General features: G+C 47.7%; 1 protein-coding gene across 1 annotated transcript in view; it reads left to right on the top strand.

Annotated features, from left to right (window-relative positions):
• UBN2 (ubinuclein 2) overlaps nt 1-19,319 on the top strand; it is an 86,116-nt gene that overhangs the window by 17,299 nt on the left and 49,498 nt on the right. The window contains 1 exon segment of the mRNA XM_038754458.1: nt 17,188-17,289. Within this exon segment, the coding sequence (XP_038610386.1) occupies nt 17,188-17,289 (102 nt within the window).

Genomic DNA, 19,319 nt, shown 5'->3' with positions numbered 1-19,319 from the left:
GTGGTGGCCTTCTTCTGAGGAGTGAGGGGCAAGTGGGACATCATCAGCTCATTTTCAGCGGCCTAACTGTCCTCCGGTTATCGCCTGATTGCCTTCTCTCTCTGCTATGACTGATTGGTTCTTAAATAAGCTTGAAAATTTTGGCTGAATGACTTGAGTTTCATTATCTTCTAAACCAACTGGGGTTGAATTGCGTGGTCACCGAGTGGTTGCACTCCCAGGAGAAAGTTAAGTCTTTGTGCAGCCCGACTGCATGTATCATTTGCTGTACCTCCTTCTACGGCAAAGGTGAACCCCAACCCGGTACTGCAACTTAGTTTCTTCTAAACTGCTTTGAGGGCATGACATTACTATTATTATTGTTATATTTAAGCGCTTCTGTGTGTCAAGCACTGTTCTAAGTTCTGGGGTAGTTACAAGATAATCAGGTTAGACAGGGTCCCTGACCCACATAGGGCTCACGGTCTAAGTAGGAGGGGAACAGGTATTTAACTCCCATCTTACAGGTGGGGAAACTGGCACAGAGAAGTTAGATGATCCGCCCGAGATCACACAGCAAACAATTGACAGAATCGGGGTTGGAACCCTCCCAGGTCTGTGCTCTTTCCACAAGGCTGCTTCGCTTTCACCGTGTCTCTCTCCTCTCTCGTAGCTTGTTCTTCTTGGGCTGGTTCCACTCAGTATATCTAGATCCATCTGTCTATCTATATGTAACATTGGGGCAGCAGAGGTTGGCTGTCAGGTTTGCAGATCATCTTGAATTTGGTGGGTGGAATTGCTACCACTGCGGAAGTCTGGGGATGCGATTCAGATTTACCTAGGCAAGTTGGGAAAATTCACTAAGGACAAGTGCAAGGCTAAAAAAAAAAATCCCTAAACACCAGTAGAGCAGGGTGGAAAAACACAGATCAGGTGTAAGTAGAGCAGAAAAAGGTCTGGGAGTGGAGAGGTGGAGGTCACTGATGACCAGAAACTGATTGTGAGTTACTGTCCTGGTGCTTTTTAAGCAACAGCAAGGTATTAGGGTATTAAGTATTTCATACTAAGCATTGGCGTTGTTTATAAGATTGGACACAGTCCCTGTCCCACAAGGGGCTCACAGTCTGATTAGGAGGGAGTAGGATTTACTTCCCATTTTACAGATGAGGAAACTGAGGTCCAAAAGTGAAGTGATTTGCCCTAGTTCACTTTCAGCAGACAAGCGGCAGAGCCGGGAAGAGAAGCCAGGCCCTCAGACCTCGCTTTGTTGGTATTGGCATTCGTGTCTGTGAGAGTTGGGAAGTAATTCTTCCACTGTGTGATTATAATAGTAATAATAATAATAGTTTTGGTATTTAAGTGCTTATTCTGTGTTGTGGATGGCGGTAGATGCAAGGATATCAGGTTGGACACCATCTCTGTCCCACATGGGTTTCACGGTTTAAGGGAGAGGGAGAACAGGTGAAGAAACTAAGGCTCTGAAAAGTGAAGTGACTTGCCCCAGATCATTTTTTTGTTTTGTTTTTAATGGTATTTAAGTACTTTGTGTCAAGAGGTGTCCTAAGTGCTGGGTTAGGTACAAATTCATCGGTTCGGACACAGTCCCTGTCCCACTTGGGGCCTCCCGGTCTAAGTAGGAGGGAGAATAGGTGTTGAAACCCTTCTTCCCCCGCCCACTCTACAGGTGAGGAAACAGAGACCCAGAGAAGTAAAATGACTGGCCCAAGGTCACACAGTAAGCAAGTAGCGGAGCCAGAATTTCCGACATGTACTTCCCAAGTGCTTAGTACAGTGCTCTGCGCACAGTAAGCGCTCAGATATGATTGAATGAATGAATGAATGAACCCAGGTCCCCTGATTTCCACTATGTCACGCTGCAGGCGTAATCCTCGTCCCTGGAGTAAAGAACGCTCACTCATCTGGCCTGAATGCTGCCGTTTTTCATCCTCCCGGAGACGGGAGTCTGGACCAGATGGGTCTTGAGGTTCCTTCCAGTTTACCGTAAGACTAAGGTTAAGGGGAAACTCCCGAATGCAGTGTAAAACTGAATTTCTTGTCGCGTCTAGACAGTAAAGATGCAGACTGGCCTGTTGCCATGGCCACGGACCCAAATTTGATAGAGGAGAAACTAGCCAATCAAAACCCAAGGTTGAATTGAATTTCATCTTAGGCCGAGAGGAACTCCATTCGTAGGTAAGTATTTTATATGGACTCATGTACTGAATCCGATTATAAAACGTTTTTGCGGTAGAAATGTTGGCAGAAATAGAGTTGTGCCTCATTAAATACACCATATACACAAGATGTCACCCCATGGGAGAGGCATCTCTCCCAGCCTCTCGGAAGGGAAAGAAAAGGAGACCAGCAGTGTTTAAGAGAACAGCCAAACCAGTTAACAAGCTCTTTTTCCCAGCTTTCCACTCCTTTGTCTTCCTCCGCTTCTCTTTTCTGCCCACATCTCTCTCTCTCCTTCCTTCCCTTTGTCACCTCCAGTAATCTAGACGAGGGCATTGTTAGCTGATGCCCTCAGGATCAGTCTGATGAGTGATTCCGAGATGAAAAAGCAAACAAATTCTGCCCACTGTACAGCTCCTTGCAACCCTTCTTCATTTGAAGTCCGGGATGCTTCTCGCAACTGGTACTGAGATGATAAGGTTGAAGACACCCTAGCCAAGTACATCATCAAAGTAAGGACTTCTACATGAACCTAATGTGTGTTTATAGCCCGTAGACCTACTCCGTGGTCAGCCCAGATAAGTAGTGAATCGTGCAGGATTATTATTACCACCGTGACCCTCATTGAGGATTAGGCTGAATGAAAAGTGGAGAACAATGTGCGAGGATAGGCCTTTGTCCCAACTTCTGCCAAAGTCGCTTCCCAGTTTGGAATAACTGGCTTCCGGCCTTGGCTCTGCCACTTGCCTGCTGTACGGCGCGGGCCGGTCGTTTCCCTTCTCTGGTCACCGGTTTCCTCACCTGCAGAATGGGGGTTCAGTACCTGTCCTTCCTCCTAACTTAGATTGCGAGTCCCTGCGAGGGACAGGAGCAGTGTCCGACCCGATCATCTCGTATCGGCCCTAGTGATTGGCACAGAGATTGGCACAGAGTGAGTGTTGAACGGAGAGGGTTCAGAAGCAATTAGATGTGCAAGCAGGAAGGGGAATACCTGTCTCGTATATCTACGTAGGCTTCAGCAAGTGGTCGGCTCTGTTCTTTAAGAGGCCTTGGCAAGGTAGAAGTTCCAAGAAGCATAGACGAAAGGAGCACTCCACGTAGCAAATGATGCACGAAGTCTGCGATATATCAAAAGGTGATTTTGATGAGTGCACTGTCCCGTTGGAAAGAAATGTCTCAGGCAGTAGCCTTTTAAGCCATTCCTCCCCACATGGATAACAATACTCTCTTTCCATATGCCCCCTCCCATTCTTTTTGAAAAGTGTGTCTGTGGTCACCTAATCAAAGAGCACATCTGCATATATATTAGAGTCCAATTCTTATCAGATGCCCCCTACCTCAGCCTAATCCCCAGCACTCTCCTAGTCCCTTTTTCTGACTCCGTTTTTAAAAAATGTGCTCTGTTCCTTACCCGAGTTCGGCAGCAGAACTGGAATGGTGGACTTTTATAGATGATTGTGGAACCCAAAGTGAGGAGTAAACCAGACCACGACCTATTCACTGAAGGGACCGCCTCATCTGCTCTTTCTGAAGGAGAGATTTATGGAGGTGGAGTGGACTGTAAGCCCCTGGTGGGCTGGGATTCCTTCTGCCAATTCCGTTGTATTTTCCCGGGCGCTTAGTACAGTGCTCTGCACACAGCAGGTGCTCGATACCATCGATTGATGGGTATTTGTAGAGCACCCGAGGATTTGCGAAGCTGAGGGGGTGTTTGCCGAGCCAAACTGGAAAGGCCGGGGTGTGGGTGATAAACGCGCCCTGCTTAAAACAGCAGGTCGACCTTTAGCAAGAGAAGGCTGCCACCACTTTCCCTAAATGGAGGTGCTTGAGTGATGAGTGACGTGCTGCTCAGGAGTGCATTGCATAAAGACCTTTGGGGTACCTGGGGTGGGACTGTCAGCATTCCCCGGACCGGGAGTTTGTCGGCAGGGTGATAAACGGGAGAGACATTTAGCAGGTCGGTGCACTTTAAAGAGGGCACTGTCATACCTGAAGCCGGGTGTGAATAAGATAATGTAGATTGGAGTGGTAGAGAGAGACTGTGGCAAGGAAGAACTGTTGCTCAGTACTCTCCCAAGTCCTTGGCGCTCAGTAAATACCCTCAGTTGAACAGATGTGAGGCGACTAGAGCCTAGACAGGTAATGGGACGGCAGGGAGAGGAAAATAACATTATTTAACGTCGCAGTGTCTGGCGGTGGGGGAGGATTACTGGGCATCGATCAATCAATGGTATTTATGGAGCACCTCTTGTGGGGCACTGTACTAAGCGCTTGGGAGATCAAAGGCATCAGAGATAACAGTAAAGTTATAGGCTTGGAGAGTGAGCAGAATGTTGTCCCCAGAAGGTAGTCGGGGGGAGAGGTTTTGAGAGGGAAGACGAACTTTTGGTTGCCGCGCTTAACTGAGGCCTGGAGAAGTGAAGTGACTTGCCCAAGGTCACACAGTAGACAAGTGGCGGAAGCTGGAATTAGAACCCAGGTCCTTCCAACTCCCAGGCCCGGGCTCTATCTACTAGGCCACACCTCTCTGTGGCTGAGGAGGATGAAGGTGAGTGGAGGCCATTTAGCACGGCGGAAGTCCGAAGACTCTTTGTGGAAGGTGGTTTCTGGAGATGTATGAAACGCAGTTTGGAAGGCAGCCAGAACTGCCAATTCAGGAAGTTCAGCAAGGATGGAAAGAAGGGATCAGGTTTCACTAGTTGCAGAGGTGGGTTTAAGCAATCGCCTTTAGAGAATGAGGAGACTAAAAGGGACTGGAAAGGGAAGTGATGAACCAGGCTGCCAGAAGGTGGGAGAAAAGTGGCTCAAGAAGGTTGGAATTTTGGGAAGAGATCAAAGCATTCAGAGACCTAAGGGCTGGGGCTTGGTGAAAGTGTTGACACAGAAAGGAGAGCAGGAAGGCAAAGGGAGCCCAATCAGTCAATCAAGGTCACAGTCTTCACCCCCATTTTACAGATGAGAGGATTGAGGCCCAGAAAAGTGAAGAGAGCTGCCAAAGGTCACCCGGCAGACAAGTGGCAGAGCCGGGATTAGAACCCAGGTCCTTCTGATCCCCAGGCCCGGGCTCTAGCCACTAGGCCACCTGCTTCAGCTTTACGGAAGCACTGTTCATGTTGTACCCCTTTCTTGCCATCCCATCCTGATTGCTGCTTTCCAAGGGGTCGTTCTGCCATTGTTTCATCTGCGGTGATGCCGTCCAGTATCTTCTCCTGCCCTTCTTTCCAGCTCACTAAACTGTAGCGGGGGCTTGGGTATCCTGCCCGCTCTGTCTCTTTGGCCTACTTAGTGAAGGCTTGTGGCTTTGGAAGCAATCACTCTCCCAGTTCTTGCTCCTTCCTCCTACTCCTCCACCCTCAAAGAAAACGGAGCATTTTAAGTTTTGGGTAGGGGAAGCAGGGCAGGGGATTATGTCTTCTACGCCTATTGCACATCCCAGGAACTTAGTACAGGGCTCTGTAAGCGCTCAACAAATTCTGTTGATTGGAAGGCAGTGAGTGCGACCTATTCATCATCTAAGGTTGCTCTCAAGGGCTTAGTAAACAAACAGACCCCTAAAACATCTGACTGAACTTGTAAACAGGCAGGAGACTGGCAGATTAAAGTAAATTTGAAAATTCTGCCACTCTGATCAGAAAATAATGATATTTGTTAAGCGCTTACTGTGTGTGAAGCACTGTTCTAAGCGCTAGGGTAAATGCAGGGTAATCAGGTTGTCCCACGTGGGGTTCACAGTCTTAATCCCCATTTTACAGTTGAGGGAACTGAAGCATAGTGAAGTGACTTGCCCAAGGTCTCACAGCAAACGAGTGGCGGAGCCAGGATTAGAACCCAAGATCTCTGACTCCCAAGACCAGGCTCTTTCCACTAAACTGTGCTGCTGCTCATAATTTTATTGCATTACTCTGTGAAACAGTGCATTCTCTGCACATAGTAAGCTTTCAGTAAATACCACTGATTAAGAGACCCAGTTAGGAGAAAACACTGGGATAATAATAATAATAATAATAATGGCATTCATTAAGTGCTTACTATGTGCAAAGCACTGTTCTAAGTGCAGGGGAGGTTACAAGGTGATCAGGTTGTCCCACGGGGGGCTCAAAGTCTTAATCCCCATTTTACAGATGAGGTAACTGAGGCACAGAGAACTTAAGTGACTTGTCCAAAGTCACCCAGCTGACAGTTGGCAGAGCTGGGATTTGAACCCATGACCTCTGACTCCAAACCTCCGGGCTCTTTCCACTGAGCCACACTGCTTCTCATATTTTTAGGAGTTACATCAGGTACTTTCCAGCAGGTGATTATTGTGGATGGAGAGAGAGCAGGCTGAGGAGAGCGTAAATTGGTTAGCATGGCATCAGTGGTATGACGTCAGGAATCAGTCAACCATTTATTGAACGCTTAACTGCATGCAGAGCCCCGTACTAAGCCCTGAGGAGAAAAGAGCGGCTGCAGGAAAACTTTGAGTCAGGTGAATCAAGAGAAGGAGGAAGAGGAGGGATTTTGAAATCTCAGATCATTCAGTGCCTAATTTATCCGTTCCATCTGGAGAAGGGGGGAGATACCACGTTGGGGCCAGAAGGTGAAACTTGCCCTCCCCCCCGCAACCCCAGGGTGAATCTAGTCTTCAAAGAATAGGGTCGCCTGATATAAAATGGGGAAATAGAGAGATCCCATTTGATTTTTATATGGAGAGGGTTAAGTGAACCAGTAGGCCCTGTGATTGCAGGGCGGGCTAACCAGAGAACCGCTGGGTGTGATCGATGTAACTTCACTGGGGCGAGAACCTCAGTCCCTTTTTTTTTTTTCCTACCTAAAGTACTTTCGTGTTTGATACGCATTTCATTCACAAAAGTCAGCACTCAGATATAAAGATAGGCTTCAGGAATCTTACGTGCTGCGAAAATAGAGATTCATTCGGGTAAGTCTGTAGGGTAGTCTTTGAGCCATTTCAGAAAAACGAATTGCAATCTGATTTTATTTGCCAGGGCTAATTGTAGGAAATACTTATGAAATCATTGGGAGATGAACGATTTTCAGTTCTCTAGATTAATTCTCTAGATTAATTACCAATAATTAATTGGTAAAAGTGTTGACACTGAAAGAAGAGCAGGAAGGCGAAGGGAGCCCAATCAATCAGTCAGGTCACAGTCTTCACCCCCATTTTACAGATGAGAGGATTGAGGCCCAGAAAAGTTGGGGGATTAGGACAATAGCTGTCACCCTAGACCACAGCTACTCAGTATCTTGGATATTTTTTCTTTTCCCAGCCACAAAGCCGTATGATTGTTTTAACAAAACAAGCATGGGAACACTGAAAACATCCTTTTACAGTGCTTGGAAATTGTAAAATTGGATATATCGGGGTGTAATCAGATCCCCATGAGGCAAGGCACTTTCCAGTCAGCCTTTCCCCACCTGCCTCCCTTTAGCGTCCATTCATTCATTCAGTTGTATTTATTGAGCGCTTACTGTGTGCAGAGCACTATATTAAGCGCTTGGGAAGTACAAGTCGGCAACATGTAGAGACGGTCCTTACCCCACAGCGGGCTCACAGTCTAGAAGGGGGAGACAGACAACAAAACAAAACATGTAGACACACAACTGCTGCTTGTCTGCTGAAAGGCGACAATCAAGGAGGCTTCTGGATGCTTGTGAAGCCCCTTACCGAGCCCTTTAATTGTATTTACTCTTCTGCTGTGGTTGGCCCTCGTCCCCAAATTCCACATCACAGAGTCACAAAGAATTTTGGGTCCTCGTCGATTGCAAATGCAAAATATGTGCTTTAAACAGCAACAAGGCGAGTCACTATGAGAAACAAATAGTTGGCAAACTCGATCTTCACCTTCCTCTCCTTAGAAGAGGGAGACCAACTTTCTTGATTGTCTTTTTTCCCCCTTTCGTTCCCAAATGATTTCTTCATTCAGAATGAATCATATTTCTCGTGGTATTTGTAAAGCTCTATGTGCCAGGCACTGTAATTGGAGTAGCTGCAAGGTTGGACACAGTCCATATTCCATTTGGGGTTGACAGTTTTAATCTCCGTTTTACAGATGTGGTAACTGAGTCCCAGAGAAGTGAAATGAGTCGCCCAGGGTCACACAGCAGACAGTGGCGGAGGCAGGATTAGAACCTAGGGCCTTCTGTCACTAGGCCACACTGCTTCTCATTCTGCATCATTCCAAGGAAGGAAATTTTCTTTCAGCATCTCTTGTAAGAAGTTGGTATTGATTAAGGTCTGATTATCACTTGGAAGACGCCAGAAAGGCAGGTGATCTCTTCCAGTTCACTGAAATGATTTCCTTTAAAAGCCTCACCAGCCAAAGTATTTTGTGAATGGCTCATTGTTGGCGCCGATATTTTAGAGTGTGTTCCGGAGGGGTGATTACTGAATGATCAGGTCACAGCCAGCTATTTAGCTTCCGCAGCCATTGGACGGAAGCGTCAGTGATCGAGAATATTGGCTGGAAAATGAACTGGAGACAGCCTTTGTAATGTTGGTTATTGCTTTTTGGGTTTAATTGTGTACTCTGCCCGTCAGTATGGACTGTTTTCAAAACATCCCACAGTTTCAAAATTCAACAACATCAAGCAAACCCTAGCTATCTCTCTGCCGTCCTGTAGTCAGGACAATCCATGTATTCTCTGGGTTGTTGGGATTCTGGCTTGGGATGGTTCCAACTGCCCTGTCACCCTTGGGTTCACAGGTTATTCTTTGAGCAGGTCATTTTATTTCTCAATGCAGTAAACCCTTCAAAGCACAGAAGTTGTCTTTTGGAAAATGCCGTGCTAGACGACTGTGTCTTAATATTAATAATAATAATGATAATTGTGGTATTTTCTAAGCGCTTACTGTGTACCAGGCCCTGTGCTAAGCATTGGGGTAGATACAAGGAGACAACTGTGTCTTAATGATAATAATAATGATAATTGTGGTATTTTCTAAGCACTTACTGTGTGCCAGGCCCTGTGCTAAGCGTTGGGGTAGATACAAGGTAATCAGGTCGACACAGTCCCTGTCCCACATTGGGCTCACAGTCTTAATCCCCATTTTACAGATGAGGTCACTGAGGCCCAGAGGAGTAAAGTGACTTGTTCAAGGTCACACAGCAGACAAGTGGTGGAGCCGGGATTAGAACCCAGGTCCTTCTGACTCCCGGGGCTGTGCTCTGACCACTAAGGCCATGCTGCTTCTCCAGGCAGGTGTCTTCCGAGCCACCGCGTCATTGATAGGAGTTAGGACTGGGGAACCTAACCCCTCTCCCCACCAACTCGGTGATTCAGAAGATTCTTTTTTTAAGAGATGAAGGAAGTCGGATCTCTCTAGAAGCCCCAGACTGTAGAAAGCAAGGTGGGTTAGAGTCCCAGTCAATCACTAGTATTTATTGAGCGCTTCTTGTCTGCAGAGCACAGTCCTAAGCACTTGGGAGAATATAATATGATAACCCACAGGTATTCTCGGAAACCAGCAAGGGCTCCCCGTGGGTGAGTTCCCCAAGTCAGCTTTGAACTTGGGTTCTCTGCAGTTTAGATATGGGAAGGAGGACAGGGAAAAGAGCCATAGGAACCCTTCTCCTGGGCTGTCTGTCACAGAAAGCGGGGTGAGCCGATCGTTGTTGCTCCGGTAGGGGTTGGGAAAGGAGCTAAAATAGGATTCCTCCATGCTCTCCAGTGAGGATAGAGGAGACAGAGATAACCTCGGGTTCTCCGCCCCATCAGTATTAGGCAGGACATGGGCTAAGGTGATCTCCTCTCCCACTTAGAACTGCCTCAGTATCAACCCTGAATCCGGATAATAATGATGGTATTTGTTAAGCGCTTACTACGTGCCAAGCACTCGGGTTATCAGGGTGTCCCACATGGGGCTCACAGGCTTCATCCCCATTTTACAGATGAGGGAACTGAGGCACAGAGAAGTGGCTTGCCCAAAGTCACACAGCGGGCAAGTGGCGGAGCTGGAATTCGAACCCATGACCTCTGACTCCCAAGCCCGGGCTCTTTCCACTGAGCCACGCTGCTTCTCTGGATGTGGGAAGCAGCATGGCTTAGTGGAAAGAGCTCTTCCCGTGGGCCTGAGAGGCAGGGGACCTCCTGGGTTCCTCCTGAAGTCAGTTCACTTCTCTGGGCCTCTGTTACCTCATCTGTAAAATGGAAATTCAGTGCCAGTTTTCTTCCTATTTGGACTGTGAGCGCCCATGTGGAACAGGGACTGTCTCTGACCTGATTTTCTCATACCTATCCCAGCACTTAGTGCAGTGTTTGGCACATAGTAAGTGCTGAACGAATGTCATTACTTAGTGCAGTTTGGCACATAGTAAGTGCTTAATGAGTGTCATTATTATTGTGTGATGTACCCCCAGTTCTCCTAAGAATTATTGGGGTTATGGTCGATTCGTATTTTTAGGATGTCCTATTTGAAGTTGGTAAATATGTTGCTCAAAGCCGTCTTCTGCCTAGTTTGGTTTTCTTTTACTTTGTTCAGAGGAAATGTTGCTGAATTGTTTTTTCGAGCACATCTTATCGTTTCATCCCCACGAGCCCTGTTTTATGGAGCGCTGAAGTCTTTGGCTGGTAAAAACGGGCATCCAAAGGAGTTCTAAGACCCCGAGAAAGTCTGTGGCGTTATTGCTTTTTGAGTCCATACCTGATAGAGCAAAGGTCAGCAATCTCTTTGGGCAGAAAAGCCAAAAAAAAAAAGGCAGAAAAAAATCTTTGAGCAGTTAGGGTGGAAGGTTGCTTCTAGAATTCATACCTGAAAGACCAAGTGGCGGCAATCTTTTTGGGCAGAAAAGCCAAAAGAAAAAAAAAATGAGTAGCTGGGGTGGAAAGTTGCTACTAAGAGTTCATACCTGCTGGGCCAAGGGTCGGCAATCTTTTTATCATCATCATCATCAATCGTATTTATTGAGCGCTTACTATGTGCAGAGCACTGTACTAAGCGCTTGGGAAGTACAAATGGGCAATATATAGAGACAGTCCCTACCCAACAGTGGGCTCACAGTCTAAAAATGCGGAAAAGCCCAAGGGGGGAAAAAAAAGAAAGAACTCTTGGAGCGGTTAGGGTAAAAAGAGGCAGTCATACAAGGACGGGGGAAGGATTGCTACCTGGCTGCAATCGACGTGGGTCTGTGACCCGGTCATTTCCGAAGGTGAAGTGTTTAGGGAATAATAATAATAATAATAGCGTTTATTAAGAGCTTACTATGTGCAAAGCACTGTTCTAAGCACTAGGGAGGTTACAAGGTGATGGGGTTGACCCATGTCGGGCTCTGGTTGAGCAGTTCTCAACTAGCAAAGGGCGTCTGAGGAAATGGCTCCCCCAGTTATCGCTTGGGCCGGCCTTGCAGGGCTCCCCAACTCCTCACCCCGGAGTCTGGGACAACAAGGTCAGAGCCGGGCTTCCCCTGTGAGTCACAGGATCGAGTCCCAGGAACGCTACCCCTTGCAGAAACCGTTTTGTTCCGCAAGGAGCAAGGAAGTCCCCGTCTCCTATGGCCTCCCAGGAGCACGGGATGAGGTCAGCAAGGACGGCGCTTCCTCCCTCGACCGGGTTAATCATTTTCTCCTCGCCCGGTTAGACCCAAACTTCAGTTTCTTTTTCATACATTTCACCCAGCGATTCAGACCTTCCATTTGGTTCGCGGGGCGGGCAGATCCTTTCCCTAGGAAGCAGTGTGGCTCAGAGGAAAGAGCCCGGGTTCGGGAGTCAGAGGTCATGGGTTCTAATCCCAACTCGGCCAGTTGTCAGCTGTGTGACTCTGGGCAAGTCACTTAACTTCTCTGGGCCTCAGTTACCTCTTCTGTACAATGGGGATTAAGACTGCGAGCCCCACATGGGACAACTCGGTCACCTTGTCACCTCCCCAGTGCTTAGAAGAGTGCTTTGCACACAGTAAGCGCTTAATAAATGCCATCATTATTATTATTCCCTAAACACTTCACCTTCGGAAATGACCGGGTCACAGACTCACATCGAGCAGTGTTTTAATCTGTCCCTCCTTTAATCCGCCGGCGTTCGTCGCCAGTTTTGACATTTTGTGGGGATTTTTCCGGATGAAGGAGGGTTCTTTTTCCACCTTTCTGCTCCTGGGGGATATAATGGTCTTAGGACATTTGACTTGGAGCACCCGGCAGCAGAGGCAGAGAACCCAGAAGCCAGCACAGGCAACGATCATGTCCAAGTTAGGCTATCGAAAGTCACATACGGTGAACAAAAGGTCCATGTGATCACTACTTTATGTAGCCCATGTAGAGTAGTTACGTTTTCACTCTGCACTCTTTATGAATAATAATAATAATGATAGCATTTATTAAGTGCTTACTGTGTGCAAAGCACTGTTGTAAGCGCTGGAGAGGATACAAGGTGATCAGGCTGTCCCACAGGGGGCTCACAGTCTTCATCCCCACTTTACAGTTGAGGTAACTGAGGCCCAGAGAAGTGAAGTGACTTGCCCAAGGTCACACAGCTGGCAATTGGCAGAGCCGGGATTTGAACCCATGACCTCTGACTCCAAAGCCCAGGCTCTTTCCACTGAGCCACGCTGCTTCTCTTTTGAAGGTGTCAGGTTGGAAAAAGATCCGTCTTGCTCAGCCATTCAGCAGCGTGGTTTAGTTGAAGGTGCCCGGGCCTGGGTGTCAGAGGACCTGGGTTCTAATCCCAGCTCCGCCACTTGTCTGCTGGGAGACCTTGGGCAAGTCCCTTCACTCCTCAATGCCTCAGTTACCTCATCTGTATAAATGGGAATGAAATCCATCTCCTTCTGACTTAGTCGGTGAGCACCATGTGGTACAGGGAATGGATCCAATCAATCAATCGTATTTATTAAGCGCTTACTGTGTGCAGAGCACTGTACTAAGCACTTGGGAAGTACAAGTCGGCAACACATAGAGACAGTCCCTACCCAACAGCAGGCTCACAGTCTAGAAGGGGGAGACAGAGAACAAAACCAAACATACTAACAAAATAAAATAAATAGAATAGATATGTACAAGTAAGATAAATAAATAAATAGAGTAATAAATATGTACAAACATATATACAGGTGCTGTGGGGAAGGGAAGGAGGTAAGATGGGGGGGATGGAGAGGGACAATCCAAGCTGATTGTCTCGTGTTTCTTTTCCTCAGCACTTAGTACAGTGCCTGGCACATAGTAAGCGCTCAACAAATAGCATAAAAAGTAATTTCCATCCCAAATGCATTAAAAATAGGAAAGTTAGTACCGTCACAACTCTGTTGTGAAACAGAGGCTTCCTCTTCCCCCAGACTGTGAGCCCACTGTTGGGTAGGGACCGTCTCTATATGTTGCCAACTTGTATTCCCAAGCGCTTAGTACAGTGCTCTGCACACAGTAAGTGCTCAATAAATACAATTGATTAACCCGTGCTGCTTCCCCCAGGTGCAGAATAAGTAAATCTCTTCACAAATATGAAAAAAGGCACGTGTATTCCCCTCTCTAAACTGTGTCTCTGCCCGGGCCTGCACTACTCCAGGCTTTATTTTCTCCTCTCCTCCGAGCAACCTGACCGATCGGAAGAAAAAACGTCCTCTTTCCTTCTTGTCCCGGCAGAGACAAAGCCTTCCCAGTGCCCACTGACCTTTCCTCCCGCCCCGCTGACTGGTCACCAGCCCTGTCTATCAGTGCTCCCTCCTACCAGCCTCGAAGGTGGAAACACGGCCCCTGCAATCAGGATGGCAGCCCTGTTCTTTGGCAGAATAAATGCTCCGTCCACTCCCAAGATGGTTAATGTCTTCTCTCTCTCCTCCCGCCCCCACAGACCCATCACCGTCTTGCCCGAGATAAAAAGCTGGGCATTGGACGCTTAAAGGCTTTACAGTTACAGAAATCCATTTCTGTCATCCCACACACACCTAAATGGTGGTGTTCTTTGACCCCAGATATCACGAATACAGATTATCTTTTTCTGAAGAATCGGGGGTGGAAAATAAAAGCCCCGAAAAGTCAGTGGACAAAGACCGCGTGCCTCATAGAGTTCAGCTGCCCAATGCCATCGTTTTTATGTAGTCTTATGAAAATTAATAACCAGCCTGCACACATATGGGCTTATTTACATAAATCTTCATGAATATATGAATGGATAGAGGCATTGGGGAATTTGGCGGAGGAGGCTGGAACGCACTGCCTTTTTTCCCATCGAAACAAAAGGCCGCATAGGCAGGTTTCCCTAATAAGGCGCTAAATAGGTATCCGAGGCGGATGAGGTTTTCCCCCGGGAATCTAGGAAACTGACCTCCCTTCACCGAGCCGCGCAGGGCCCCTCTTCGAGGTTTTTCCAAACTTAATTAGCGTCGAAGATCTGCAGCCTCTTCTCGCCCCCGTTCCCTGGGACTGTGACCGTGCGAATGTGCCAGGCTTCTGGCTCACGTTCCCCTGCTTGTGAGGTGCAGTTAACCAAGCCCTTGGACATGGATTGCTTCATTGATTTGCTAATAATAATAATAATAATAATAATAATAATGGCATTTGTTAAGCGCTTACTATGTGCGAAGTACTGTTCTAAGCGCTGGGGGGGCCTACAAAGTGATCAGGTTGTCCCCCATGGGGCTCACAGCCTTCATCCCCATTTTCCAGATGAGGTCACTGAGGCTCCGAGCAGTGAAGTGACTCGCCCAAGGTCACACAGCAGACATGTGGCGGAGCCGGGATTCAAACCCACGACCTCTGACTCCAAAGCCCGGGCTCTTTCCACTGAGCCACGCTGCGGGGTTCATTGGGGTTTTGGGGAGCCGATGAGTCTGGCCGGCAACCATTCCCAAACAGTTCGTGGCCTCCAGAAGTCACTGGTGGACTGGTTTTATCTTAGACTGGTTGTTCGTTTTATTTATTTTTGTGGTGGATTGGTTTCATCTTAGACGGGTTGCTCATTTAATTTGTTTTTGTGGTACTTGTTAAGCGCTTACTATGTGCCAGGCACTGTACTAAGTGCTGGGCTAGATACAGACTAATCACGTTGGACACAGTCCCTGTCCCATATAATAATAATAATGATGATGGCATTTATTAAGCACTTACTATGTGCAAAGCACTGTTCTAAGCCTTGGGGGGATACAAGGTGATCAGGTTGTCGCACGGGGGACTCACAGTCCCCGTTTTCCAGATGAAGTAACTGAGGCCCAGAGAAGCGAAGTGACTTGCCCAAAGTCACACAGCTGACAAGTGGAGGAGCCGGGATTTGAACCCATGACCACTGACTCCAAATCCCGGGCTCTTTTCCACCGAGCCACGCTGCTTCTCCATGGGGCTGACAGTCTGAATCCCCATTTTACAAATGAGGTAACAGAAGCACAGGGAAATGAAACGATTTGCCCAAGGTCCCACAGCTGACAAGTGGGAGAGCCGAACCTAGAACCCAGATAATAATAATAATAATGGCATTTGTTAAGCGCTTACTATGTGCAAAGCACTGTTCTAAGCGCTGGGGCGGATACAAGGTGATTAAGTTGTCCCACGTGGGGCTCACATTCAATCCTCATTTTACAGATGAGGTAACTGAGGCTCAGAGAAGTTAAGTGACTTGCCCAAGGTCACACAGCAGACATTTGGCGGAGCCGGGATTCGAACCCCTGACCTCTGACTCCAAAGCCTGTGCTCTTTCCACTGAGCCACGCTGCTTCTCGTTATGGGCAAGGGATGTGTCTACCACCTCTGATGGCTTATACTCTCTCCAGCGCTTAGTAGGCGCTCATAATAATAATAATAATAATGATAGCATTTATTAAGCGCTTACTATGTGCAAAGCACTGTTCTAAGCGCTAGGGAGGTTACAAGATGATCAAGTTGTCCCATGGGGGGGCTCACAGTCTTCATCCCCATTTTACAGATGAGGTAACTGAGGCCCAGAAAAGTGGAGTGACTTGCCCAAAGTCACACAGCTTGACAAGTGGTGGAGCCGGGATTTGAACCCATGACCTCCGACTCCAAAGCCCGAGCTCTTTCCACTGAGCCACGCTGCTCATGTGACCTACTGGATAGAGCCTGGGACTGGGAGTCAGAAGGAGCTGGGTTCTAGTCCCAGTTCTGCCAACTGTCAGCTGTGTGACCTTGGGTAAGTCACTTGACTTCTCTGTGCCTCAGTTCCCTCATCTGTAAAATGGGGATTAAGACTGTGAGCCCCCCCATGGGACAATCTGATCATCTTGTAACCTCCCCAGCGCTTAGAACAGTGCTTTGCACATAGTAAGTGCTCAATAAATGCCATCATCATTATTATTATTATGTGGGACATGGACTGTGTCCAAACTGATTACCTTGTATCTACCCCAATCCTTAGAAAAGCGCTTGGCTCTCAGTAACACCAGACAAGTAGCATTTTAAAAAATATGTATTTGTTACCCATAGATAAACTGAATCGTCATGGGGCGTTGTAATTCTCACGTGCTCAAATAGTTTCTCCGTAAGGCCCTACTGAGAGCTCTCCTCCTCCAGGAGGCCTTCCCAGACTGAGCCCCTTCCTTCATCTCCCCCTCGTCCCCCTCTCCATCCCCCCATCTTACCTCCTTCCCTTCCCCACAGCACCTGGATATATGTTTGTACATATTTATTACTCTATTTATTTTACTTGTACATATCTATTCTATTTATTTTACTTTGTTAGTATGTTAGGTTTTGTTCTCTGTCTCCCCCTTTTAGACTGTGAGCCCACTGTAGGGTAGGGACTGTCTCTATACGTTGCCAAATTGTACTTCCCAAGCGCTTGGTACAGTGCTCGGCACACAGTAAGCGCTCAATAAATACGATTGATGATGATGATAGCCCCGGTGCCATTCATTCGTTCGTTCACTCGTATTTACTGAATGCTTATTGTATGCAGGGCACTGTACTAAGCGCTTGGGAAGAGTACAATACAACAATAAGCAGGCACATTCCCTGTCCGTAGTGCCGGTGAGCAGGAGATGTAGCAGGGTTACGGGGAAACAACTCCTTCAATCCCTGTGGAGCCTCCGGATTTTGGGGTCTTTCCCTCATGCCAGCGGCACGCGGGCTAAACTGTTGGGTGTATCCCTGTTTTTCTTTCAGGGAGGCAAACCGCGCAAGCACCGGAAAGATCGCCTGCAGGACCTGATCGACATAGGCTTTGGCTACGATGAGACGGATCCGTTCATCGATAACTCCGAGGCGGTAAGTGGGTTGACACCCCCTGCTCCCGCCCCGGGCGCCCGGAACGCCGCCGGCACGGCGGGCGAGGAATTCGTTGGGTTTGGCGGGAACGGAAGCCCAAAGATCAGACAGTCTGGCGTTTCGCATTCTCCACCCTGGGCCGGACGACGGGATCGATGAGACAAGCGGTGGTATTGATTCAGTGTGTGGACAGAGCACTGTAATAATAATAATAATGTTGATATTTGTTAAGCACTTACTATGTGCAAAGCACTGTTCTAAGTGCTGGGGGGGATACAAGGTGATCAGGTTGTCCCACGTGGGGCTCACAGTCTTCATCTCCATTTTACAGATGAGGGAACAGAGAAATTGTCATTTGCCCAAAGTCACACAGCTGACAATTGGCGGAGCCGGGATTTGAACCCATGTCCTCTGACTCCAAAACCCGAGCTCTTTTTCCACTGAGCCACGCTACTTTTAAGCACTGTACTAAGCGCTTGGGAGAGGAGGACGCAACAATTAGCAGATGCATCGCCCTCCCTTAATGAGCCTGTAGTCTAGAGGGATGCAAGAGAGTTTGAGATGAAATCAACACCATTTTCCAGTTTTCACTTTAGATCTGTGGGGCACGTAGTTTAGTGCTCAGCACACAGTAAGTGCTCAGCGAATACCAATAGTTTTGTTTTGGTTTTTTTTGTTTTTTTTTTTTGATGGCATTTATTAAGCGCTTACTATGTGCAAAGCACTGTTCTAAGCGCTGGGGAGGTTACAAGGTGATCAGGTTGTCCCACGGGGGGCTCACAGTCTTAATCCCCATTTTACAGATGAGGGAACTGAGGCCCAGAGAAGTGAAGTGACTTGCCCAAAGTCACACAGCTGACAATTGGCAGAGCCGGGATTTGAACCCATGACCTCTGACTCCAAAGCCCATTACCCTTTCCACTGAGCCACACTGCTTCTCTATAGTTGGTTAACTCATCTGATTCTCTTCCGATTATTTGCTTGTGAGTTACCTCCTTAGGCGAGAAAGCGTTCCCCCCGCACCCCGCCCCGGCTCTCCATTCCCTGGCAAGCTTCCCTCGCCCTCTCTTTTAGTAATAATGATGGTATTTGTTAAGCGCTCGCTATGTGCAAAGCACTGTTCTAAGCGCTGCATAGCTCCCTCGACCAGGAGGGCTGGACACCAAAGATGCCCTCACCCTACCCTCCACCCTCTGCTCACTCTTCTCTGAGGGATGACGGGGATAACTGGGGCATAAACCCCGAAAGACGATTCTCACGGTGTGTGGTGCCCCCTTTTCCTCTCCTCCTCCCCCTCCCCACAGCACCTGTATATATGTTTGTACAGATTTATTACTCCATTTATTTTACTTGTACATTCTATTCTCTTTTGTTAATGATGTGCATTTAGCTTTATTTCTATTCGTTCTGCTGACTTGACGCCTGTCCACGTGTTCTGTTTTGTTGCCTGGCTCCCCCTTCAAGACCGTGAGCCCGTTGTTGGGTCGGGACCATCTCTAGATGTTGCCAATTTGTGCTTCCCAAAGCGCTTAGTACAGTGCTCTGCACACAGTAGGCGCTCAATAAATATGATGGAATGAATGAATGAAAGGGTGACATGAGGGTAAAGCGGGGGTGTGTGTGAGCATTCATAAAGCATATTGCGGCAGTGGCATGGAAAAAGAAAAATCCTTGGCGAGAAGGCCTGTTTGGGTTTTTTTTTTATGGTACTTTTTAAAAAATGGTCTTTGTTAAGCACTTACTATGTGCCAGGCACTGTACTCAACACTGGGGGAGGTACAAGCTAAGCAGGTTGGACACAGTCCCTGTCTCATAGGGGGTTTACAGTCTTAATCCCCATTTGTCAGATGAGGTAGCTGAGGCCCAGAGAAGTGAAGTGACTTACCCAAGGCCACACGGCGGACAAGCGTAAGCCCGCTGTTGGGTCAGGACCGTCTCTATATGTTGCCGACTTGTACTTCTCAAGCGCTTAATCCAGTGCCCTGCACACAGTAAGCGCTCAATAAATACGATTGGATGAATGAAAAGTG

The sequence above is a fragment of the Tachyglossus aculeatus genome, chromosome 11 (assembly GCF_015852505.1).
Source record: "Tachyglossus aculeatus isolate mTacAcu1 chromosome 11, mTacAcu1.pri, whole genome shotgun sequence".
Taxonomy (NCBI): Eukaryota; Metazoa; Chordata; class Mammalia; order Monotremata; family Tachyglossidae; genus Tachyglossus; species Tachyglossus aculeatus.
Note: the sequence above shows the minus strand (reverse complement) of the source record. Positions and strands in the feature narration are given on the sequence as shown.